This window comes from Pithys albifrons, unplaced genomic scaffold (assembly GCF_047495875.1).
Source record: "Pithys albifrons albifrons isolate INPA30051 unplaced genomic scaffold, PitAlb_v1 scaffold_46, whole genome shotgun sequence".
Classification (NCBI taxonomy): Eukaryota; Metazoa; Chordata; class Aves; order Passeriformes; family Thamnophilidae; genus Pithys; species Pithys albifrons.
Window position 1 is genome coordinate 342518 of NW_027286061.1, and position 21348 is coordinate 363865.

Below are 21348 nucleotides of genomic sequence, written 5' to 3' on the forward strand. Positions count from 1 at the left end.
GCCTCTCCGTTCCTTGAGCCCCTCACGGTGGGCGGGGCAGCGCAGCTGAGGGGAGGGGCGGGAAAAGCCCCTGCTGGAGAGGCGGGAAATACGTGACGGGGGGGGGGGGCAGGGTCCCGTGCCAGGAGGGGGAACGTACGTGCGAGAGAAGCGGCGCGGCCGTGACAGACCCACCTTGGCTGACCCAGTCCGGCTGGTGCCGCCCCTCAGACCATGGCGGGACCAGCAGAGCCCTCCAGGGCTGCTGCCCCCTCCGCGGCGACACGCGGGACACCACGCAGGGTGCTGGAGTGCGCTGCAGTTCCCGGCCGTGTCCGCCAGGCGGCGTCGGCGAGGGAGAGGGGGCGGCCGAGCGCGGGAATCGAACCGGCGCTTCGGCAGAGGGAGCGCGGTCGCTACTCCGCACGCGCGGAGTACAGAGCGCCGTCGCTACTGCGCACGCGCGGAGTACGGAACTTCGTCGCAACTGCGCACGCGCGGAGTACAGGTCGCAGTCGCTACTGCGCACGCGCGGAGTACAGAGCGCCGTCGCTACTGCGCACGCGCGGAGTACAGAGCGCCGTCGCTACTGCGCACGCGCGGAGTACGGAACTTTGTCCCTACTGCGCACGCGCGGAGTACAGGCCGCAGTCGCTACTGCGCACGCGCGGAGTACAGAGCGCCGTCGCTACTGCGCACGCGCGGAGTACGGAACTTCGTCGCTACTGCGCACGCGCGGAGTACAGGTCGCAGTCGCTACTGCGCACGCGCGGAGTACAGGCCGCAGTCGCTACTGCGCACGAGCGGAGTACGGAACTTTGTCTCTACTGCGCATGCGCGGAGTACGGAACTTTGTCGCTACTGCGCACGCGCGGAGTACAGCGCGCTTCGTCGCTACTGCGCACGCGCGGAGTACCCAGCGCCGTCGCTACTGCGCAGGCGCGGAGTACGAAGCGCTGTCGCCAGTGCTGCCTCTCCTGCTCGATGCCACATCCCGTGTGCGTTCATGGCGCTGTTTTCCCGCACCTGCCGCAGCCGGTGCCGCGGGAGCGCGCGGGGAACATCCCGCCGCCGGTGCGGCTGCTCCAGAGGCGTTCCTGGAGCGCGGCGCCGGCACCATCGCCCGCAGCGCCGCCGCCAAGATCGTGAGTGCCGTGGCCGCGGGGCAGGGGCTGGGCTGGGCTGGGCCTCAGTGGCACTCCATGCACGGACAAATACTCTGCGTGCAGCTCGGTGGGTGCTTTCCCGTCCTGGGGGTGAGGTGAATCCTGGGCTCCTGTGCTTTTGTCAGCCGAGATGGAAAATTCCTGCACTTGGTTTTGGCAAGTGGCAGTTTCCCAGAATTTTCTTACCTTGTTTGCTTCCTGTGGAACATGCGGACCAGCAGAACTCTCAGGGCTTGTGTTCAGAACAGGCTTGAGGAGAGTGAGTGAGTGGAGTGAGTGAGTGGAGTGAGGGAGGGAGTGAGGGAGTGAGGGAGTGGAGTGAGTGAGGGAGTGAGGGAGTGAGTGGAGTGGGTGAGTGAGTGAGGGAGTGAGGGAGTGAATGAGTGAGTGGAGTGAGTGGAGTGAGGGAGTGAGTGAGTGAGGGAGTGAGTGTAGTGAGTGGAGTGAGGGAGTGAGTGAGTGAGAAGGAGCCACAACGTGTCTTCCTTGTCCTGCACTGCAGGATCAGAATCCTGGTTTAGGTTAGGGATGCTTTTGCACTGTTGCGTGTCTTCGATGGTCAGAGCCAACTTTCTGCTGGGCCACTTAGGAAGAACAGTTGCCTAGAGCTTCATGTTTGCTTTCCTTGCAGCCTGGAGTGTTGGGGGGATTCCTGAAGCTGATTGCCTTGAAAGCCAGTGATCCCCAAGGCTTTGACCTGCTAAACAGCATCATGGAGCATATGCCCCCGTGAGTATGAGCTCAAATTGCATTCAAAACTGACTTCTGTGGGCTTTGGTTCTGCAGTGTGCAGTCATGCCAAAGGTTAACACTTCAGGAGCAAAAATGTCACATTTATCAGTTAAAGAGATGGGAACAACTTTATCTGTGTTTTCTGTAAAGTGACAGCACCAGTCAAAGCCCACTGTGAACTGAATAACTGTTCTTTTAAATTTCCAGTGAATCAGTTGACTGGTACAGGAAACAGGTCTTCATTCTGCTATTCCAAAGACTTCCAAGTTCCAAACCAACAAAACTTATCAAAAGTAAGTTCCTTGCTCTGAAAAGCTCCAGTGTGACACGAGTGGTTCAGAGTGTGCAGTTGCACAGATCAGGCATCCTGTACATGGGTGGGACTCTGGTGGCTCCAGGGACTTGCTCCAAATGCTCTGTAGTCAAGGGGGCATAAAGGGCAGTGGCCACAGCAGGTGACACTCCATGAAAACTGAGGGAATGGAACTAAAGGACTTGTGTAGTTCTCCTCCTTTCCTGGTGTGTGTGATGTCGTTACTTGTCTGAAAGTGTCTCCATTTAATCTCCAGCTAATAGCAACACACTTGCCCTGTCACACAGCACAGCCATTCTGACCACTGCTCTCTGCAGTTTGTGTTCATGCTGGGAAACATTCCATGCTTTTGTGTCATTTTGGCCTTCATGAGAATAAAGTTATGAGGAAGGGTTTACGTTCCTCTGTCAAAGCTGTGACACATTGTTGAAATCATCCCCAGGCAGATGGCCATGCTGATGAAATTCGTGATGTTATCTCTACACAGATCACACAAGGTCTGTTATTAATCCTTTAAAATCTGCTTGATGCCTCCTGTAGAGGAGCAAGAATTACAGGGTTCTTCCAATGGTGTTCCACCAACCAAATGGAAGTGGTGCTTCCAGCGTTCCACGTTTCAGTGTTGTGGTGCCGGAGAAGATGAGCAGTTTTTAGGCAAACTTTGGAGCAGCAACTTAATGCCCTTCAGTAAAAGGGAACATTTATGAAGGCTGCCCTTTCTGTCTCCTTCTTAGAATGCATTTTGCTGCTGACTCTAAAGCAATTCTCTTGTTTTCATCTGGAGTTTTACTTCATCCTTTTTCTCGTTGCTTTCTCCTCTTCATTAACCAGTATGGCACAGGAAATGGGGCATGAGCTCTGCAGGAAATACTTGGCAGCATACAGCCAAAGGGAGTGTGTTCTGTTGGCTTGGGTTGTATTTCAGGCTGCTGTGCAGTTTTTGCCTTTGAAGCAGGAAAGAGTTGTCTCTCTGGCTGAAATGGCAAAGGAGGTTTGGCGCTAATCTGACTGCCCGGGTGCCTCTCCTTTTGGGGTTCATTTCTGATTTTCTGCCCACAGTTCCTCACTGATAGTTCAAGTTACTGATCTCCTGAGCGGGTCATAAAAGGGAATCATTGCTGTCTCTGGTTTTTATCCTTTGTAACAAGTTTATATGTGTAAACATCTATGTAAGAGGGCAGCAATTGTTAAGAAACAAATTGTCTTGTGTTCTCTGTTTCCTGGTGCTTTATGTGGTTTCTCCTTTTCTTTGGTCACCATAGGGTGATAAATCATTCTAAGACATTTTCTCTAAATGTCACACTAACAGGTTTGGAATGGTTTTGCAGAAAATGATGATTCCTGAAATCCAGAAAGAGTCTGGGACAAGTTGAAAAGCAGATCCGTGCCGTTGGCATCACCAAGACATTAACAGAATGTCCTCCCGTGATGGACACTGAGTACCCCAAGCTGTGGTAGGTGCCACACTTCTTCAGGGTCTGCTGGTGATGCTGTTGGAGGTCTGAAAAGTAGGAGCTTTCACCAGAATAGGCCCCTCCAATAAACTCCTTTGGCATTTCTTCAGGCCCACTGTTGTGGTGAGACTCAGCTTGAGGCTTTTCATACCTTTTCATCCTTCACTGCACAAAGGGAAGTGTGTTTTCAAAGCAAATGGCAGAGCTGGTTTGAGCTGTGTTTGAGCCTGGATTTGGCTGAGTAGAGCTCCACTGAAGGGAATTAGGCTACTGTCAGCTTGCATTCCTTCTGGAAAGCTGGGCCCACTTTTGACTTGTAACTGTCCTAGTCAGGAGGCCTGAGAATACTCACAACCTGACAGGCTGTAGTGTCTTAGCCTGAAAGTGGAATCTGGGGGAAAGCTCTGGAGATTGAAAGGCAGTCCAGCAGTCTGGGGGCTCAGGTAGCCCAAATTGAATGACAGTAACCGGATCCAGGACTAGAACTCTTTTTGAATGTACTTAGAGAAAAGCTGTAATCTGGAAAAGAATTGCTATTCTTGGGTTTGTATCACAGCAATTTGAGCTGCTAAAAAATGAGGGCATTGCTGATGCTGTTAATATGAGCAGCTGCATTGTGCCTGGAAAGGACCCAGACCCACAGTCCTAGTGCAGCTTCCCTGGGACAGGGACGGTGCCAGGAGTTAAGCAAGTCCCTGCAAAGGGGTTCCAGGTAATCTGAGCGTTCTTGTGAAGCACAGGCTGTCCTCACCTGTTCACTGTTCCCCTCCCCTCTCCCCCCAGGATTCCTTTGCTGCAGGCCCTCCCTCCTTGGCTTGTTTGAGCTGCCTGAGGATGGCATGACACGACCCCTGACAAGGAGCACTTCATTGACACAGAGGATACTCCAGGCTATCAGACTGCATTCTCCCAGCTGGCCTTTGCTGGGAAGGAAGAACATGATCCTGTGGGGCAAATGGTGAACAATCCCAGGATCCAGCTGGTTCACAGCGTGCCCAGGCAGGGTAGGTGGCTTGGGCTCTGCATCCCTGGGCTGCATTCAGCAGAGAAGAAATGCCTCTGTGAGAATGGTCTCTTGCTAAGGTTTGTTAATCAGCAAAATGAAGTGTGTTGTAGGCAGAAGGCAAGATCTTGCTGTGTCTTCTTGTTCATTGGAACTTGGCTTTTGTAAGGTTTTCCTGGTAACCTCAGAAAGGCCTTATTTTTCACAGCACTTAGTTTAGCAATCAGCTCAAATATATGCTATTTTAAAGATGAAGATTTATCCCCTTGATGGCCTATAACTAATGGTTGTCTCCTGTTCAGTTGCATGGACGTGGGAGATTCAGGCAGCTCATATAAAATTAGACATTTTGAGTGCACAGCTAACTCTTACCCCAGATAGTGTTTGTTTTGTTCAAGATTTGGGTAAGTAAAGATTGTCTGAGAGATGAGCTGTTTCTCCCTCCATAACTGCTGCTCTCAGAGTGTCTGAGCTTGTGCCCTGTGCATGAAGAGCCATGGCAGTGGCTGAGTGTCCCTGAGCCCTCTGCTGTGTCTGTGCTGCTCTGTCTGTGCATGCTGAGTGTCCCTGAGCCCTCTGCTGTGTCTGTGCTGCAGGTTCTGTGCATGCTGAGTGTCCCTGAGCCCTCTGCTGTGTCTGTGCTGCAGGTTCTGTGCATGCTGAGTGTCCCTGAGCCCTCTGCTGTGTCTGTGCTGCAGGTTCTGTGCATGCTGAGTGTCCCTGAGCCCTCTGCTGTGTCTGTGCTGCAGGTTCTGTGCATGCTGAGTGTCCCTGAGCCCTCTGCTGTGTCTGTGCTGCAGGTTCTGTGCCTGCTGAGTGTCCCTGAGCCCTCAGCTGTGTCTGTGCTGCTCTGTCTGTGCCTGCTGAGTGTCCCTGAGCCCTCTGCTGTGTCTGTGCTGCAGGTTCTGTGCATGCTGAGTGTCCTTGAGCCCTCTGCTGTGTCTGTGCTGCAGGTTCTGTGCATGCTGAGTGTCCTTGAGCCCTCTGCTGTGTCTGTGCTGCAGGTTCTGTGGATGCTGAGTGTCCCTGAGCCCTCAGCTGTGTCTGTGCTGCAGGTTCTGTGCCTGCTGAGTGTCCCTGAGCCCTCTGCTGTGTCTGTGCTGCTCTGTCTGTGCATGCTGAGTGTCCCTGAGCCCTCTGGAGTTACAATCTGGAAAAGGATTGCTTTTCTTGGGTTTCTATCATGGCAATTTGAGCTGATAAAAAAATGAGTGCATTGCTGATGCTGTTATTATCAGTAGCTGCATTGTGCCTGGAGAGGACCCAGACCCACAGTCCTAGTTGTTATGGGTTTGGCCAGATGGGCCTAAATTTAGTTTTTAAAAGTTCAGCTAGGCCTGGGAATTGTCAGCTGACTTGAGCTGGACTGAGCTAGCTAACAGCTGACTTCTTCTGGCCAATAATATTGTATTCCATACCATATTGCATCATCTCAAAAGGGGTAAGAGCTGGTGTGTGGGAGTGGCTTAGGCAGTTGCTTCACAGCTGTGGTCCCAGCAAGACACTCTGCTGTCCCAGGAGGGATGGGGAGGCCCAAGCCCGGACTACCAGCTTACCATCATGTTATCTTAGGGAAGTAAAATGTTTGTTCTTAGCTTTTCTCTCTGCTTAAGTCTGTCTCTGAAGAATTGACTTCTCTAGAATGATTTGTAGTTGAAATGGTAGAATTTGTGTTTACTGGGAAGTGGGAAATTATTTCTTGTTATACATAACTTGTGTAAGTGTGTGTTATATTGTAGTTTCCTCTTAATTTTCTCTTTTCTGTGTAAATACATGTAGTTAGTTCCAGCATAAACCTGCTTTTGAGGTTTTTTCTTTTCTCTCTCTCTTCTTTTTTTCCCTTGGCTGGTTGGGGGGAGAAGGAACCCTCTTCACTCTGTCCTGGACAGTTGGCGTTTTGCCAGCTCAACCCAGGACACTAGTGCAGCTTCCCTGGGACAGGGACAGTGCCAGGAGTTAAGCAAGTCTCTGCAAAGGGGTTCCAGGTAATCTGAGCATTCTTGTGAAGCACAGGCTGTCCTCACCTGTTCACTGTTCCTCTCCCCTCTCCCCCCAGGATTCCTTTGCTGCAGGCCCTCCCTCCTTGGCTTGTTTGAGCTGCCTGAGGATGGCATGACACAACCCCTGACAAGGAGCACTTCACTGGCAGAGAGGATACTCCAGGCTATCAGACTGCATTCTCTCAGCAGGATCAGCCCTAAACTACCCCACGGTACCCCTGAACCCTCAATGGACACATCCAGCACCTGAACAGAAACCCAAGTCCTTATTTATTTACAGAGGCGAAATGATTGGTAATTGCTTATGATCTGTGGAGAATTTCCTTTGGAACGATCAGAGAGTTGTATCAAGGCAGAGCGTTTCTTTTGGTTCTTTTTCTTGTGGTTTGTAATTTCCTTTCAGGCTTGAATGAGTTTTTTGTGCTCCTGTTAGAAAAGCAGCATGATTTTACCTTCCTGTTTTGGGGGGCTTTGTTTGTTTCCATTGTTATCCCTGTTAAATCAGGCCTCCTGTGAATAGCCTGCGTTGTTCTACCGAACTGCTTTGTTTATGGATCAGAGAGAGAGAAGGGAACTGACTTTTCCTTCTCTTGAATTTTTCCAAGCACAAGTGGGACATCATCTTGCTACTCCCCAAAGCACTGCAGGGATGTGGGAGTAGTTTAGTGCTGGTTCAGTTCTCTGGGAAATAACCACGTTGCAGAGGTTTAAGAATCAGTAACAATTGTATTGTCTTTTAAATGCTAGGGTCTTTTAAATGCTGGGTCCTGCAGTCCCGGCATGATGAGGGAAAGAGGAACTTGAGTTCTTCTGAGAAACCTTCTGTTATTCCTTGTGCAGTCTTTTTTTCCTGTTCTATGAGTCACGGCTCACTCTCTCTCTAACAAAATCTGTTAGAGAGTGAGACTGCGCTTTAGAATTTGGGTCTGTTCCCTACAAAGTTTTGCAACGTCCGAAGGAGTGGAGCGCTGACTGCTGTCAGCAAAGCTGATTTGTTAATACTCTGTCAGATTTCCCTCAGCTTTGGGCAGGAAAGGCAAGGGTTTGGGTCAGGAATTGTGAAAGCAGCGCCTGTGTGCCTGTTGCTTCTTGTGTGTGTGTGGCAGGGCTGGGACAAGGGCTCGTGCAGGAACCTCCAGAGCCAGGAGGAACAGCAGCAATTTGTGGAGAAAGAAAACTCCAGGTGTTAAGTGCTGCCAAATTTGTTCTTGCCTTATCCTGTGCTCTGTAATCAGTAACAGGTGATGTGCAGAAATGTCCTAGGGCCAGGGGAGAGCTGAGCTCGGTGCGGGTGCTGCACAGGGCACAGACGCAGGGGTGGAGTGGGAGTCTTTGGGACTTCTCAGAGGGAAGGGAGGGCTGGATGTGTCAGAGGGAGCCATCGACTTGTGCTCACTTGAACACACTTGTGCAGGTCCCTGGGATCCAGTGTAAAGTGCAGGTGTCCTCGTGTTCAGGGGTGAAGGGTCTGAGAGGGACTGTACTTCCTGTGACTTTGCAGGGCACCAGGAATGAGAGGAACTGTGATGTCCGAGGTGTGTCCCGTCCAGTCGTTTTTCCCTCTGGGAACATAGAGCCTGTGGGCGGAGCTGTGAGTGTTTGGATGAGCAGCGCAGGGCCCGGGGAGCTTGGAATTCCAGGTGCTGATAGAACCGTTGCCTCAGGTGGGTTTAGTTTGTGCCTGTGAGAGCTGGGACTGGGGCTGGAGAGCTGTTGTTGGGAAGAAAGGATGGAGTAAATTTGCTCCATGAATGTGTAAAGAAGGACTGAGTAGCAGGGAAGGGGAGTATTTCTAAACTGTATAAATATTCCCCCCAGATTCAGCACGGAGCAGTGATAAGGACGGTTGGATTTGGTCCGGGCCTGCCAGGATCAGCCCTAAACAACCCCACGAGACTCCTGAACCTTCAATGGACACGTCCAGCACCTGAACAGAAACCCAAGTCCTTATTTAATTACAGAGGCGAAATGATTGGTAATTGCTTATGATCTGTGGAGAATTTCCTTTGGAATGATCAGAGAGTTGTATCATGGCAGAGTGTTTCTTTTGGTTTTTTTTTTCTTGTGGTTTGTAATTTCCTCTCAGGCTTGAATGAGTTTTTTGTGCTCCTGTTAGAAAAGCAGCATGATTTTACTTTCCCATTCTGGGGGCCTTGGTTCCCATTTTTATCCCTGTTGAATTATGCCTTCTGTGAATAGTCTGTGTTGTCCTACATGACTGGTTTGGTTATGGGTCAGCGAGGGAAAAGGGAACTGACTTTTCCTTCTCTTGAATTTTTCCAAGCACAAGTGGGACATCATCTTGCTACTCCCCAAAGTGCTGCAGGCACATGGAAGCAGCTCAGTGCTGGCCCAGTTCTCTGGGAAATAACCACGTTGCAGAAGTTAAAGTATTAATAACAACTCCTATTGTCTTTTAAATGCCAGAGTTGGATGGTGCAGTCCCGGCATGAGGGAAAGAGGAACTTGAGTTCTTTGTGAGAAACCTTCTGTTATTCCTTGTGCAGTCTTTTTTTCCTGTTCTATGAGTCACGGCTCACTCTCTCTCTAACAAAATCTGTTAGAGAGTTAGACTGCAGTTTAGAATTTGGGTCTGTTCCCTACAAAGTTTTGCAACGTCCGAAGGAGTGGAGCGCTGACTGCTGTCAGCAAAGCTGATTTGTTAATACTCTGTCAGCTTTCCCTCAGCTTTGGGCAGGAAAGGCAAGGGTTTGGGTCAGGAATTGTGAAAGTAATGCCCGTGTTGCTCGTGTGTGTCTGTGATAGGGCTGGAAGAAGGGCTCGTGCAGGAACCTCCAGAGCCAGGAGGAACAGCAGCAATTTGTTGAGAAAGAAAATTCCAGGTGGTAAGTGCTGCCAAATTTGTTCTTGCCTTATCCTGTGCTCTGTAATCAGTAACAGGTGACGTGCAGAAATGTCTTGGGGACCTTGGAAAATCTTCTCTGGTCTGCTCAAAAGTGGGAAAATCCCCCTGGAAAAAATTTACCTCCAAATAAGGCCTGAATATCTCAGGAGGTTTGACCTGGGAGAAAGGAGCTGTGGAAGAAAACCACCCTAAAAAGAGGCAATTGGTATTGTAAGGTTTTCCAGCAAATAAGGATAGAGAGGAGGGAAGTGTCTTCCAATTAATAATGATTTGACGGCTGTAGGAATGATTTTTGGATGTTTTATAGTCCCTTTTTATTCCTGCAATGACTTTTAAATTACTGCTTTAAAAAGCACCTAAATTTGAGAATTTGAATTTGAGAGGAAATGGTGCAAAATAAATGCAGGGAGAGAGTGTGGAATCGTGCTGGAATCCCAGAGTGGGCTGGGTTGGGATGGGAGGGACCTTTAGGCAGTGAGGTGGTGTGTAGTTGGCATTTATTTCTGTTTCAGTAATTGCGTTTCCCCTTACAGCGTGTGATTTTAACCCTTGCTTGGCACGACGGTTGCAGTGGAAGAAAGGAAAGGAAGCCCAGAGCCTAGAGTGGGATGCCTCAGGCCTCTGCCAGGCGCAGAGGTCGCTGCTGGGTGGTGCGGAGGGGAAAGCGCTGCTCTAGAGAAAGAGACGATCCCCGACTGGGAGAGTGCTGGACTGCAATGCAATTCTCGGCCGTGTCCGCCAGGCGGCGCCGGCGAGGCCGAGGGAGCGGCCGAGGCCGGGATTCGAACCGGAGTTTGGACAGAGGCATCTGCGCCCCAGGCGGGCGCCTTGACCGCTCGGCCAGCGGGGCGGGGGCGTGGCCAGCGGGCGCGGCAGACGGCGCCGCCCTGCACGGCCTGTAATGGTAATGATAATGGAGTCAAAAGAATCAAATAAATTAAAAAAAAAATGAGGAAAACGACACGAAAAATAGATGAGTGTGGGAAGCCTCGGTGGAACCCAGAAGGTTTTGAGGCGCCTCGTTTTATTTTGCAGGCTTTGTAAAACAAAAAATACAGGAGGCTGTGCAATCCAAATCCATGAAAAAAAGAATTCCCTGTAGATCCCTGGAGCTGTTTTGCGGCGTTCCGGGGTTCCGGGGCATGGTGGGAGACTCTGGGGGCCTCCTAGGGGTGTTGGGGGTTCTTCTGGGTTCCTGTTGGACCCTGGAGGTACCTGGAAGTCTTAGGGTGTCGTTTTAAGTCCCTGGGAGAACCGTGGCGGTCCCCGGGAGGTGCTGGGTGTCCCCAGGTCTCCGGGGCCGGCAGAGTCCAGCTGTGCTCTGCAGAGAAGAAATGGAGAGCTGGGGGAGACCAGAGCAACTTGGAATGTGAAGCTGCCCTGGGGGTGTCCTTTGCAGGGCCCGCCGCCTCCAGCCCCCCTCGCTACCCGGGGCATCGGGCCAGGGCCGCGCCGCGGAGGCTGCGGGGCCGCTCAGCCCGCCTGTGGCGGGGGGGCGGAGGGGCGGAGGGGCGGGGGTCGTGCCGGGAGCGGGCAAGGAGGGGAGGCGGGAGGCGGTGCAGGCCCCGTCGCGGGTCGAGCGGGACCGGCGAGCGCGGAGACGGGAGGGAGGGCGCGGAGGTGCCGGCAGCGCCCGGCGGGGCCACATTGGCTGCCGCGGAAGCCACAGCGCTTGCCGATTAATAGCAACGACGCTGGAACGGCCTGCAAGTCGGGAGTACGGCCCCCCATTAGCGTCGTCTCGCCCGTGGCTAGCTCCCCCTCCCCACCAGGGTCGCGGCAACCCATTGGAGGGCGTGCCTGTCAGTCTTCAGGCGGCTCCCCCCCGCGGGTAGCCCCGCCTCCCCGCCGGCGACATGACATCCCATTGGCGGGAACGCCTGTCAGTCTTCGCCGACTCCCGCCCGCAGCTAGCCCCACCTCTCCGCTGGAGGAACGGTATTCTATTGGGGGCCCCGCCTGTCAGTCTCGTCGGGTCCAGCCCTCAGCTATCTCCGCCTCCCCGCCGGCAGAACGGCATCCCATTGGCGGGCGCGCCTGTCATTGTTACGCAGCTCCCGCCCGGGGCTAGCCCCGCCTCCCCGCCGGAAGAACGGCATCCTATTGGCGGGCTCCACAAACATCCTATTGGCGGGCTCCACAAAGCTCCTATTGGCTGGCTCCACAAACAAAGATCCTATTGGCGGACTCCACAATCCTACTTAGACCACTCCAGAAACATAAATGGCATTCATTATGCAAATGCCCACAACTAACCTAAAAAAAGTAGGGCACATGTGAAAATAGCTCTTAACCCAAGGCTGCTATAGCTGCCCCATGCCTCGGACCCAAGATCAAGTGACTATTGTATAGATGAATAAATCAACAGATTTTCTCCAGTGTTTTCTTTTTTATTTACCTTTAATTTCTATGCTTTTTGAAAACAATATTCTTACATGGTATTTAGTGGAGAGTGCAACCTTTGACTATTTACTATAATATAAATGCTTCAAGAGTTTTTCACCTTTATTCTTCTTCACATTTTTAGCCACAGTAACCTAAGGCACGCCACCAGAAAACCAACCAAAAAACCTCAGAAAAGAACCCAGCAGCAAAATCCTCCAACCCAAATCCTGAACCCATAACAGAAGTGAATGATTTTTATTTTTAAGATGCTGCCTATAAGTACACAATTTCCATTTAAACAAAGATCAAGGCTTTAAAGTTCAAGAAACTTTACATATGTACATAAATTACACATCAGGAATGCCAGCCTCGGAGACCTGGGGACCCCCAGCGCATCCCGGGGACCGCCAGGATCTTCCAGCGTCCTACAGAAACCCCCACATCCCCAGGGACCCAGTGACACACAACAGGAGTCCAAGAGAAACCAAGGAAGGAAGCCTGAAGCTTCAAGGTCCGCCAATCGCTGCTCGTGGCCGCGCCGGGCCCACCAATCACGGATCGCCTTTCTCCGCTCCGTCCAATGATAGCCCGCCTTTTCAATCCGGTACGATCTCGGCAAGCTCTGCCCAGTGCATCGCGGCCCGGCCCCTCAGCCTGGCCCCGCCCTGCTACTCTCCTCAGGCGCAGCTCCTGCAGCCGCGGCTTCGCTGCCGCAGGCTCGGCAGAGGCTGTTGGGGCCAGCGAAGGGCGAGTGGAAGCTCACCAGGTTATCTCCCGGTGGGAATTGTCCCGGGAGAACGCGGGAAGGGCGGGGAGCAGAGGAGATCGCCCCCGGAAAGGCGGCGGCGGCAGCCGCGGGGTTGGAAGAACCAGCGCGCTTGGGGAAAGAGAGTCAGGGCAGCGACGGGCGGGCCGGGATTGGCTGGGCTGGGGCACGCAGGCGTGGGCGTGGCCTCCGCGGTTATAAAAACCGTGCGAGGGCACGTATTTGCCGCAGTTCGGCGCGGAGGTGGCAGACGGCGGTGGATCCACGCTGAGCGTCGGTGAGGGAGCGCCGCGGTCCGGGGGAGGGGAGCCGGAGTGGGTCCGCCGCAAGAGCTTGGGGGGGGGGCGGGGGGCGGGGGGGGCGGGGGGGGCGGTGGCAGTGGAGCGGAGCGCATCTCCTGCGGGTGCCGGGCGTGGGGTGGCCGGGCGGGCGGAGCCGCGGCGCGGCTCGGCACGGGCCGCGAGGGCGGCGGGCCGGGGCCGCGGCGCGGCTCGGCGCGGGCCGCGAGGGCGGCGGGCCGGGGCCGCGGCGCGGCTCGGCGAGGGCGGCGGGCCGCGAGGGCGGCGGGCCGGGGCCGCGGCGCGGCGCGGCTCGGCGCGGGCCGCGAGGGCGGCGGGCCGGGGCCGCGGCGCGGCGCGGCTCGGCGCGGGCGGCGAGGGCGGCGGGGCGGGGCCGCGGCGCGGCGCGGCTCGGCGCGGGCGGCGAGGGCGGCGGGGCGGGGCCGCGGCGCGGCTCGGCGCGGGCCGCGAGGGCGGCGGGCCGGGGCCGCGGCGCGGCTCGGCGAGGGCGGCGGGCCGCGAGGGCGGCGGGCCGGGGCCGCGGCGCGGCGCGGCTCGGCGCGGGCCGCGAGGGCGGCGGGCCGGGGCCGCGGCGCGGCGCGGCTCGGCGCGGGCGGCGAGGGCGGCGGGGCGGGGCCGCGGCGCGGCGCGGCTCGGCGCGGGCGGCGAGGGCGGCGGGGCGGGGCCGCGGCGCGGCTCGGCGCGGGCCGCGAGGGCGGCGGGGCGGGGCCGCGGCGCGGCGCGGCTCGGCGCGGGCCGCGAGGGCGGCGGGCCGGGGCCGCGGCGCGGCTCGGCGAGGGCCGCGAGGGTGACGGGCCGGAGGCGGGGCCTGTCTCCCGCGGGTGCCGGGCTGCCCTCCAGGGAGCGCTGGGTCGGAGTTCACTGTGGCTGCTAATTCAGAGTGCGATGGGGTGGGCTCCTAGCTCCTGCCAATGCAAGGTACGCCGGGCTGAGGCCGTGTGGCTGCCAATGCAGGGAGTGCTGAAGAGGAGCCTAGTGCAGGTGGTGTCCCAGGGAAGCAGCGCGGCTTGCTTTGTCGAAGCTGCCAATGCCCGGGGATGCTCCCCCAAAGGAGAAGGGTAGATGGGATGCTGTCATTCTGGGGATTTCGTGTTTAGAGTAATATTACAAATGATGTCAGTAAAGGCATTTCATTTTATTATAATTTACCTTTAAATGTTATTTGATTTTTTTCTTTAGTTATTTATCTGGTGTTGTGTGGAGCTGTGTGACAGCTCCTAGAGATAGTTAAGTGATGATAAACTCTGACTTGTGCTTTTGTCAACAGTCCCGGGCTGCAGAGGGAGTCAGAATCAGCTTTTATCCGGAGGCAGTGAGAACTTGAGGAAGTGGAGCTGAGGCAGCAGAGTTGATGGAGCTGTAAAGATGGTAGGAGAAACCAGAGCCGGAGCAAAAAGGAAGATCTTGCCATGGGAACCTGGAGCCGCTTTGCTGACTGCGAGAAGAAGAAGAGCTGGAGCTGAGAGAGAAGACGTGGCAGTGAAATAAAGCTTGTGGGTATAGAGCTGTAATCACTAAGGGGCTCCTCGTGGCGCTAGTGCCACAGATGAGGAGAGCAAAACTGGTATAGGGACTATGGAGATGAGTTTTGGACAGGAGGGCTGAGGTACAATTCACTGGGGCGCTGGGAGTGTGTCTGTGGATGTGGCAAAGCATCTGCATGTGGTCCAGGGTTGGTGTGGGGTAGGGATTTTAGGCACTGGGTGGTGGGTATTAGGGCTTGTGGGACTAGAGTAATAAGTGCTGGTCTGGGATTGGGAGGAGGGGGGTGGAATAGAAAAGGTGCCACAGCCGGAGCAAAAAGGAAGATCTTGCCATGGGAACCTGGAGCTGCTTTGCCTGACTGAGAAGAAGAGCTGGAGCTGAGAGAAGATGTGGCAGTGAAATAAAGCTTGTGGGTATAGAGCTGTAATCACTGAGGGGCTCCTGGTGGCACTAGTGCCACAGATGAGGAGAGCAAAACTGGTATAGGGACTATGGAGATGAGTTTGGGACAGGAGGGCTGAGGTACAATTCACTGGGGCGCTGGGAGTGTGTCTGTTGCAAAGCATCTGCATGTGGTCCAGGGTTGGTGTGGGGTAGGGATTTTAGGCACTGGGTGGTGGGTATTAGGGCTTGTGGGACTAGAGTAATAAGTGCTGGTCTGGGATTGGGAGGAGGGGGGTGGAATAGAAAAGGTGCCACAGCCGGAGCAAAAAGGAAGATGTTGCCCTGGGAACCTGGAGCCGCTTTGCCTGACTGAGAAGAAGAGCTGGAGCTGAGAGAAGATGTGGCAGTGAAATAAAGCTTGTGGGTATAGAGCTGTAATCACTGAGGGGCTCCTGATGGCACTAGTGCCACAGATGAGGAAGGCAAAACTGGTACAGGGACTATGGAGATGACTTTGGGAGGGGAGGGCTGAGGTACAATTCACTGGGGCGCTGGGATTGTGTCTGTGGATGTGAGAAAACATCTGCATGTGGTCCAGGGTTGGTGTGGGGTAGGGATTTTAGGCACTGGGTGGTGGGTATTAGGACTTGTGGGAGTGGAGCAATAAAGCCAGGTCTAGGACTGGGGAGGGGGAGAGGGGGGATAGAAAAGGTGCCACAGCCGGAGCAAAAAGGAACATGTTGCCCTGGGAACCTGGAGCTGCTTTGCCTGACTGCGAGAAGAAGAGCTAGAGCTGAGAGAAGATGTGGCAGTGAAATAAAGCTTGTGGGTATAGAGCTGTAATCACTGAGGGGCTCCTGGTGGCACTACTGCCACAAATGAGGAGGGCAAAACTGGTATAGGGACCTTCCTGGGTCCCTGTGTAGCCCAGAGACTCCCCATAGATCACCAGGGACCGCCCAAAGACCCCCGCAGACCCCCAGACACCCCCAGAGACTCCCAGGGGCCCCCCGAAACTCCCAGAGATCCCTCAGGGACCCGCAGAGACCCCTGAGGGACCCTCAGAGACTCCCAGACACCCGCCAGGAACCCTCAGATGCCCCCAGAAACCCCCAGAGACCCCCAGACCCCTCCAGGGACACCCAGAGACCCCCACAGGGACCCCCAGGATCCACCAGAGACCCCACAGGGACCCCCAAGGACCCCCTAGGGACCCCCACAGATCCCCAGAGACCCCCCTGTGACCCCCAAAGAACTCCCCTGGGGATCTCCTGGGACCCCCCAGAAGCCCCCAGACACCCCCAGAGTCTCCCAGAGACCCCCCCAAGGACCCCCAGGGTCCCCCAGAGACTCTCAGAGATCCCCCAGGACCCACAGGAACCCCTCAAAGATCCAGCAGAGACCCCCCAGGGACCCCCAAAGAACTCCCCTGGGGATCCCCTCGGACACCCCAGAAGTCCCCAGACACCCCCAGAGACTCCAAGAGACCCCCCAGGGACCCTCAGACACCCCCAGAGACCCTCAGGGACCCCCACAGACCGCCCAGAGATCATGAGATGTCCCCCAGGGATCTCCAGAGACCCCTCCAGAGATCACGAAAAACCCCTCCAAAGCCCCAGGAACCTCCAGAGACCCCCAGGGACCCACCTTGGGACCCCCAGAGGACCCCAGGGACCCACAGGAACCCCTCATAGATCCAGCAGAGACCCCCATAGATCCCACAGAGACCTCCAGAGAACCCCAGAGACCACCAGAGATGCTCCGGAGACACCCCAGAGACCCCCACAGAGATCCCCAATGCCCGAAATGTTGTCCTTTGGGGAACCCCCTTGGGGACCCCCGGCGCCCGAAATGTCGTCCCTCGGGGAACCCCCTTGAGGAGCTCCGGCGCCCGAGGTGTCGCCCCTCGGCAACCCCCCCCTTCGGGGACTTCCGGCGCCCGAAATGTAGCCCCTTGGGGACCCCCCATTTGGGGAGCCCCGGTGCCCGAGGTGTCGCCCCTCGGCAGCCACCCCTTGGGGAGCCCCGGTGCCCGAAATGTCGTCCCTCAGACAACCCCCTTGGGGACCCGCGGTGCTCGAAATGTCGTCCCTCGGACACCCGCCTTAGGGACCCCCGGTGCCCGAAATGCCGTCGCTCGGCCAACCTCCTTGGGGACCTCAGAGACCCCCAGAGGACCCCCCCAGGGACTCCACAGGGACCCCCAGAGACCCCAGAGATTCCCAGGGACCCCCAGGGACCCCCAGGACGCTACAGCGATCTCCCAGAGAACCCCCAGTTTCCCCCAGAGACCCCCCAGAGACTGTCAGAGACCCCCAGACACTCCAGGGACCCCCCTAGACCTCCAGACACCCCCCAGGGACTCCCAGACGCCCCCACGGACCCACAGGGCCCCCCCCAGAGACCCCCAGAGACTCTCAGGGGACCCCCAGAGAGCCCACTGGGACTCCCCAGGCACCCCCAGAGACTCCCCATAGATCACCAGGGACCGCCCAAGGACCCCCGCAGACCCCCAGACACCCCCAGAGACTCCCAGGGGCCCCCAGAAACTCCCAGAGATGCCTCAGGGACCCGCAGAGACCCCTGAGGGACCCCCAGAGACTCCCAGAAATCCTCAGAGACCCCCCAGGGACTTCCAGAGGCTCCAAGAGACCCCCACGGACCCCCCAGAGACCACCCGAAAGCCCCAGAGACTCCCCAGAGACCCCCCCAGGGACCACCAGAGAGCCCCCAGAGATTCTCAGAGACCTCTAGGGACTCCCAAACACCCGCCGAGACCCCCCAGGGACCCCCAGAGACCCTCCATAGATCACCAGGGACCGCCCAAGGACCCCCACAGACCCCCAGACATCCCTAGAGACTCCCGGGCCCCCCAGAGACTCTTCAGGGACCCGCAGAGACCCCTGAGGGATCCCCAGAGACTCCAAGAGACCCCCAGACCCCTCCAGGGACCCCCACACACCCCAGAGACCCTCAGGGACCCCCAAGGGACCCCCATAGACCGCCCAGAGATCACGAGATGCCCCCCAGGGACCTCCAGACACCCCTCCAGAGATCACGAGAAACCCCTCCGAGACCCCCAGGGACCTCCAGAGACCCCCAGGGACCCAGCTTGGGACCCCCAGAGGACTCCAGGGACCCACAGGAACCCCTCATAGATCCACCAGAGACCCCCATAGATCCCACAGAGACCTCCAGAGGACCCCAGAGACCACCAGAGATGCTCCAGAGACACCCCAGAGACTCCCACAGAGATCCCCGGTGCCTGAAATGTCGTCCCTCGGGGAACCCCCTTGGGGACCCCCGGTGCCCGAAATGTCGTCCCTCGGGGAACCCCCTTGGGAAGCCCTGGCGCCCAAGGTTTCGCCCCTCGGGAACCCCCGCCTTCGGGGACTTCCGGCGCCCGAAACGTCGCCCCTTGGCAACCCCCCATTTGGGGACCCCCAGTGCCCAAGGTGTCGCCACTCGGCAACCACCCTTTGGAGACACCCGGCGCCCGAGGCATCGCCACTCCGCCGCTCCCCCTTGGGAACCCCCGGCGCCCGAGGCGTCGCCCCTCGGCAACCCCACCTTGGGGACCCTCGGCACCCGAGGCGTCGCCCCTCGGCAACCCCCCCTTGGGGACCCTCGGCGCCCGAGGCGTCGCCCCTCGGCAACCCCCTTTTGGGGACCCCCGGCGCCCGAGGCGTCGACCCTCGGCAACTCCTCCTTGGGGTGCATCAGTGCCCAAAATGTCGTCCCTCGGGAATCCTTCTTGGGGAACCCGCTGCCCGAAATGCCGTCCCTCGGCAACCCCCCCTTCGGGGACCCCTGGCGCCCGAGGCGCCTCCCCTCGGCAACCCCCCTTAGGGACCTACGGCGCCCGAGGCTCCGCCTCTCGGAACCCCCTTCTTGGGGACCCCCGGCGCCCGAGGCTTTGCCCCATGGCTGGCGCACATTTGGGACCTTTGACGCCCGAGTCGTCGCCCCACGGCAACCACGCTTCGGGGACCCTCGGCGCCCAAGAGCTCGCCCCTCGGCAACCCCCCCATGGGTACCGCCGGCGCCCGAGGCGCCGCCTCTCGGCCAGCTTCGACTTGGGGACCCATGGCGCCCGAGGCTCCGCCCCTCGGCCAGGCCCGCCTTGTGGACCCACGGCGCCCGAGGCTCCGCCCCTCGGCTAGGCCCGCCTTGCGGACCCTCGGCGCCCGAGGCTCCGCCCCTCGGCCAGCCCCGCCTTGGGGATCCCAGTCGCCCAAGGCTCCGCCCCTCGGCCAGGCCCGTCTTAGGGACTTCGGCGCCCGAGGCTTCGCCTTTCGGCCAGGCCCGCCTTGGGGACCCGAGGCTCCGCCCTTCGGCCAGCCCCGCCTTGGGGACCCGAGGCTCCGCCCTTCGGTCAGCCTCGCCTTGGGGACTTCCGGCGCCCGAGGTCTCGCCCATCGGCAAACTCCCCCTTGGGGAAAACCAGGGCCTGAAGGCTCGGCCCTCGGCAACCCCCCTTGGGGACCCCCGGCGCCCGAGGTGTCGCCCCTCGGAAACCCCCCCTTGGAGACCCGAGGCGCCTGAGGTGTCGCGCCTCGGCAACCCCCACTTCGGGACCCCCGGCGCCCGAGGCGTCGCCCTTCGGCCACCCCCCCCTTGGGAACCACCGGCGCCCGAAATGTCGCCCCTCGGCATCCCTCCTTGGGGAGCCCCGGCGCTCGAGGCGTCGCCCCTCGAAAATCCCCCCTTGGGGACCCTCGGAGACTGAGGTGTCGATCCTCAGCAACCCCCCCTTTGGGGACCCACGGCACCCAAAGTGTCGCCCCTCGGCAAGCCCCCCCTTAGAGACCCCCGGCGCCAAAGATGTCGCCCCTCGACAGCCCCCACTTGGGGACCCCCGGCGCCCGAGGTGTCGCCCCTCGGAAACCCCCCCTTGGAGACCCGAGGCGCCTGAGGTGTCGCACCTTGGCAACCCCCACTTCGGGACCTCCGGCGCCCGAGGCGTCGCCCTTCGGCCACCCCCCATTTGGGAGCCCCGGCGCCCGAGGTGTCGCCTCTCGGCAACCTCAACCCAGTGAATTCCGGCGCCCGAGGTGACGGCCCTCGGCAACGCCCTCTTGGGTTCCAACGACGACCGAAATGACACCCCTCGGCAACCGCCCCTTGGGGAGCCCCGGCGCCCGAGGGCTCGGCCCTCGGCAACCACCATTTGGGGAAGCCCGGCGCCCGAGGCGTCTTCCCTTGGCAACCCCCCCTTTTGAAACCCCGGCGCCCTAGACGTCGCCCCTCGGAAACTCCCCCTTGGGGAACCCTCGCTCCCGAGGTGACGCCTCTCGGCACCCCCCCCTCTTTGGGGACCCTCGGGGCACGAAGGGTCGCCCCTCAGTACCCCCTCCTTGGAGACCCGAGGCGCCGCCCCTTGGCTAGCCCCGCCTTGGGGACCCTAGGCGACCTTAATATCACCCCTCGGCAACCCTTCGTTGGGGGCCTCCAGAGCCCGATATGTCGCCCTTCGGCAAACCCCCCATCGAGATCCGAGGCGTCGCCCCTCGGCAACCCCCCCTTGGGGACCCTCGGCACCCGAGGCGTCGCCCCTCGGCAACCCCCCCTTGGGGACCCTCGGCGCCCGAGGCGTCGCCCCTCGGCAACCCCCTTTTGGGGACCCCCGGCGCCCGAGGCGTCGACCCTCGGCAACTCCCCCTTGGGGTGCATCAGTGCCCAAAATGTCGTCCCTCGGGAATCCTTCTTGGGGAACCCGCTGCCCGAAATGCCGTCCCTCGGCAACCCCCCCTTCGGGGACCCCTGGCGCCCGAGGCTCCTCCCCTCGGCAACCCCCCTTAGGGACCTACGGCGCCCGAGGCTCCGCCCCTCGGAACCCCCCCTTGGGGACCCCCGGCGCCCGAGGCTTTGCCCCATGGCTGGCGCACATTTGGGACCTTTGACGCCCGAGTCGTCGCCCCACGGCAACCACGCTTCGGGGACCCTCGGCGCCCAAGAGCTCGCCCCTCGGCAACCCCCCCTTGGGTACCGCCGGCGCCCGAGGCGCCGCCTCTCGGCCAGCTTCGACTTGGGGACCCATGGCGCCCGAGGCTCCGCCCCTCGGCCAGGCCCGCCTTGTGGACCCACGGCGCCCAAAGCGCCGCCCATCGGCCAGCCCCGCTTCGGGGACCCCAGGCGCCCGAGGCTCCGCCCCTCGGCCAGCCCCGCCTTGGGGACCCCCGGCGCCCGAGGCTCCGCCCCTCGGCTAGGCCCGCCTTGGGGACCCCCGGCGCCCGAGGCTCCGCCCCTCGGCCAGGCCCGCCTTGGGGACCCCAGTCGCCCAAGGCTCCGCCCCTCGGCCATGCCCGTCTTAGGGACTTCGGCGCCCGAGGCTCCGCCCCTCGGCCAGGCCCGCCTTGGGGACCCTCGGCGCCCGAGGCTCCGCCCTTCGGCCAGCCCCGCCTTGGGGACCCGAGGCTCCGCCCTTCGGTCAGCCCCGCCTTGGGGATATCCGGCGCCCGAGGCGCCGCCCCTCGGCCATCCCCGCCCATGGCGACCCGAGGCGCCGCCCATCGG

At 58.8% G+C, this 21348-nt stretch overlaps 1 protein-coding gene and 3 long non-coding RNA genes across 4 annotated transcripts; all 4 read left to right on the forward strand.

The window, feature by feature from the left end:
- Window positions 1-213: 213 nt before the first annotated feature.
- Window positions 214-3579, forward strand: LOC139685240 (uncharacterized). Its single transcript, XM_071581899.1, has 5 exons — window positions 214-487; window positions 862-1124; window positions 1777-1874; window positions 2085-2170; window positions 3519-3579. The coding sequence occupies exons 1-5, from the start codon at window positions 214-216 to the stop codon at window positions 3533-3535; spliced, it is 738 nt and encodes a 245-aa protein (XP_071438000.1). The 3' UTR covers window positions 3536-3579.
- A 22-nt stretch (window positions 3580-3601) lies between these two features.
- On the forward strand, window positions 3602-5077 carry LOC139685246 (uncharacterized). The gene is made up of 2 exons (XR_011700060.1): window positions 3602-3644; window positions 4428-5077. It is a non-coding gene; the product is annotated as an uncharacterized lncRNA (long non-coding RNA).
- A 3526-nt stretch (window positions 5078-8603) lies between these two features.
- LOC139685241 (uncharacterized) lies at window positions 8604-10460 on the forward strand. The gene is made up of 3 exons (XR_011700057.1): window positions 8604-8622; window positions 9414-9493; window positions 10047-10460. It is a non-coding gene; the product is annotated as an uncharacterized lncRNA (long non-coding RNA).
- A 2403-nt stretch (window positions 10461-12863) lies between these two features.
- Window positions 12864-14868, forward strand: LOC139685245 (uncharacterized). The gene is made up of 2 exons (XR_011700059.1): window positions 12864-12941; window positions 14231-14868. It is a non-coding gene; the product is annotated as an uncharacterized lncRNA (long non-coding RNA).
- Window positions 14869-21348: the final 6480 nt, after the last annotated feature.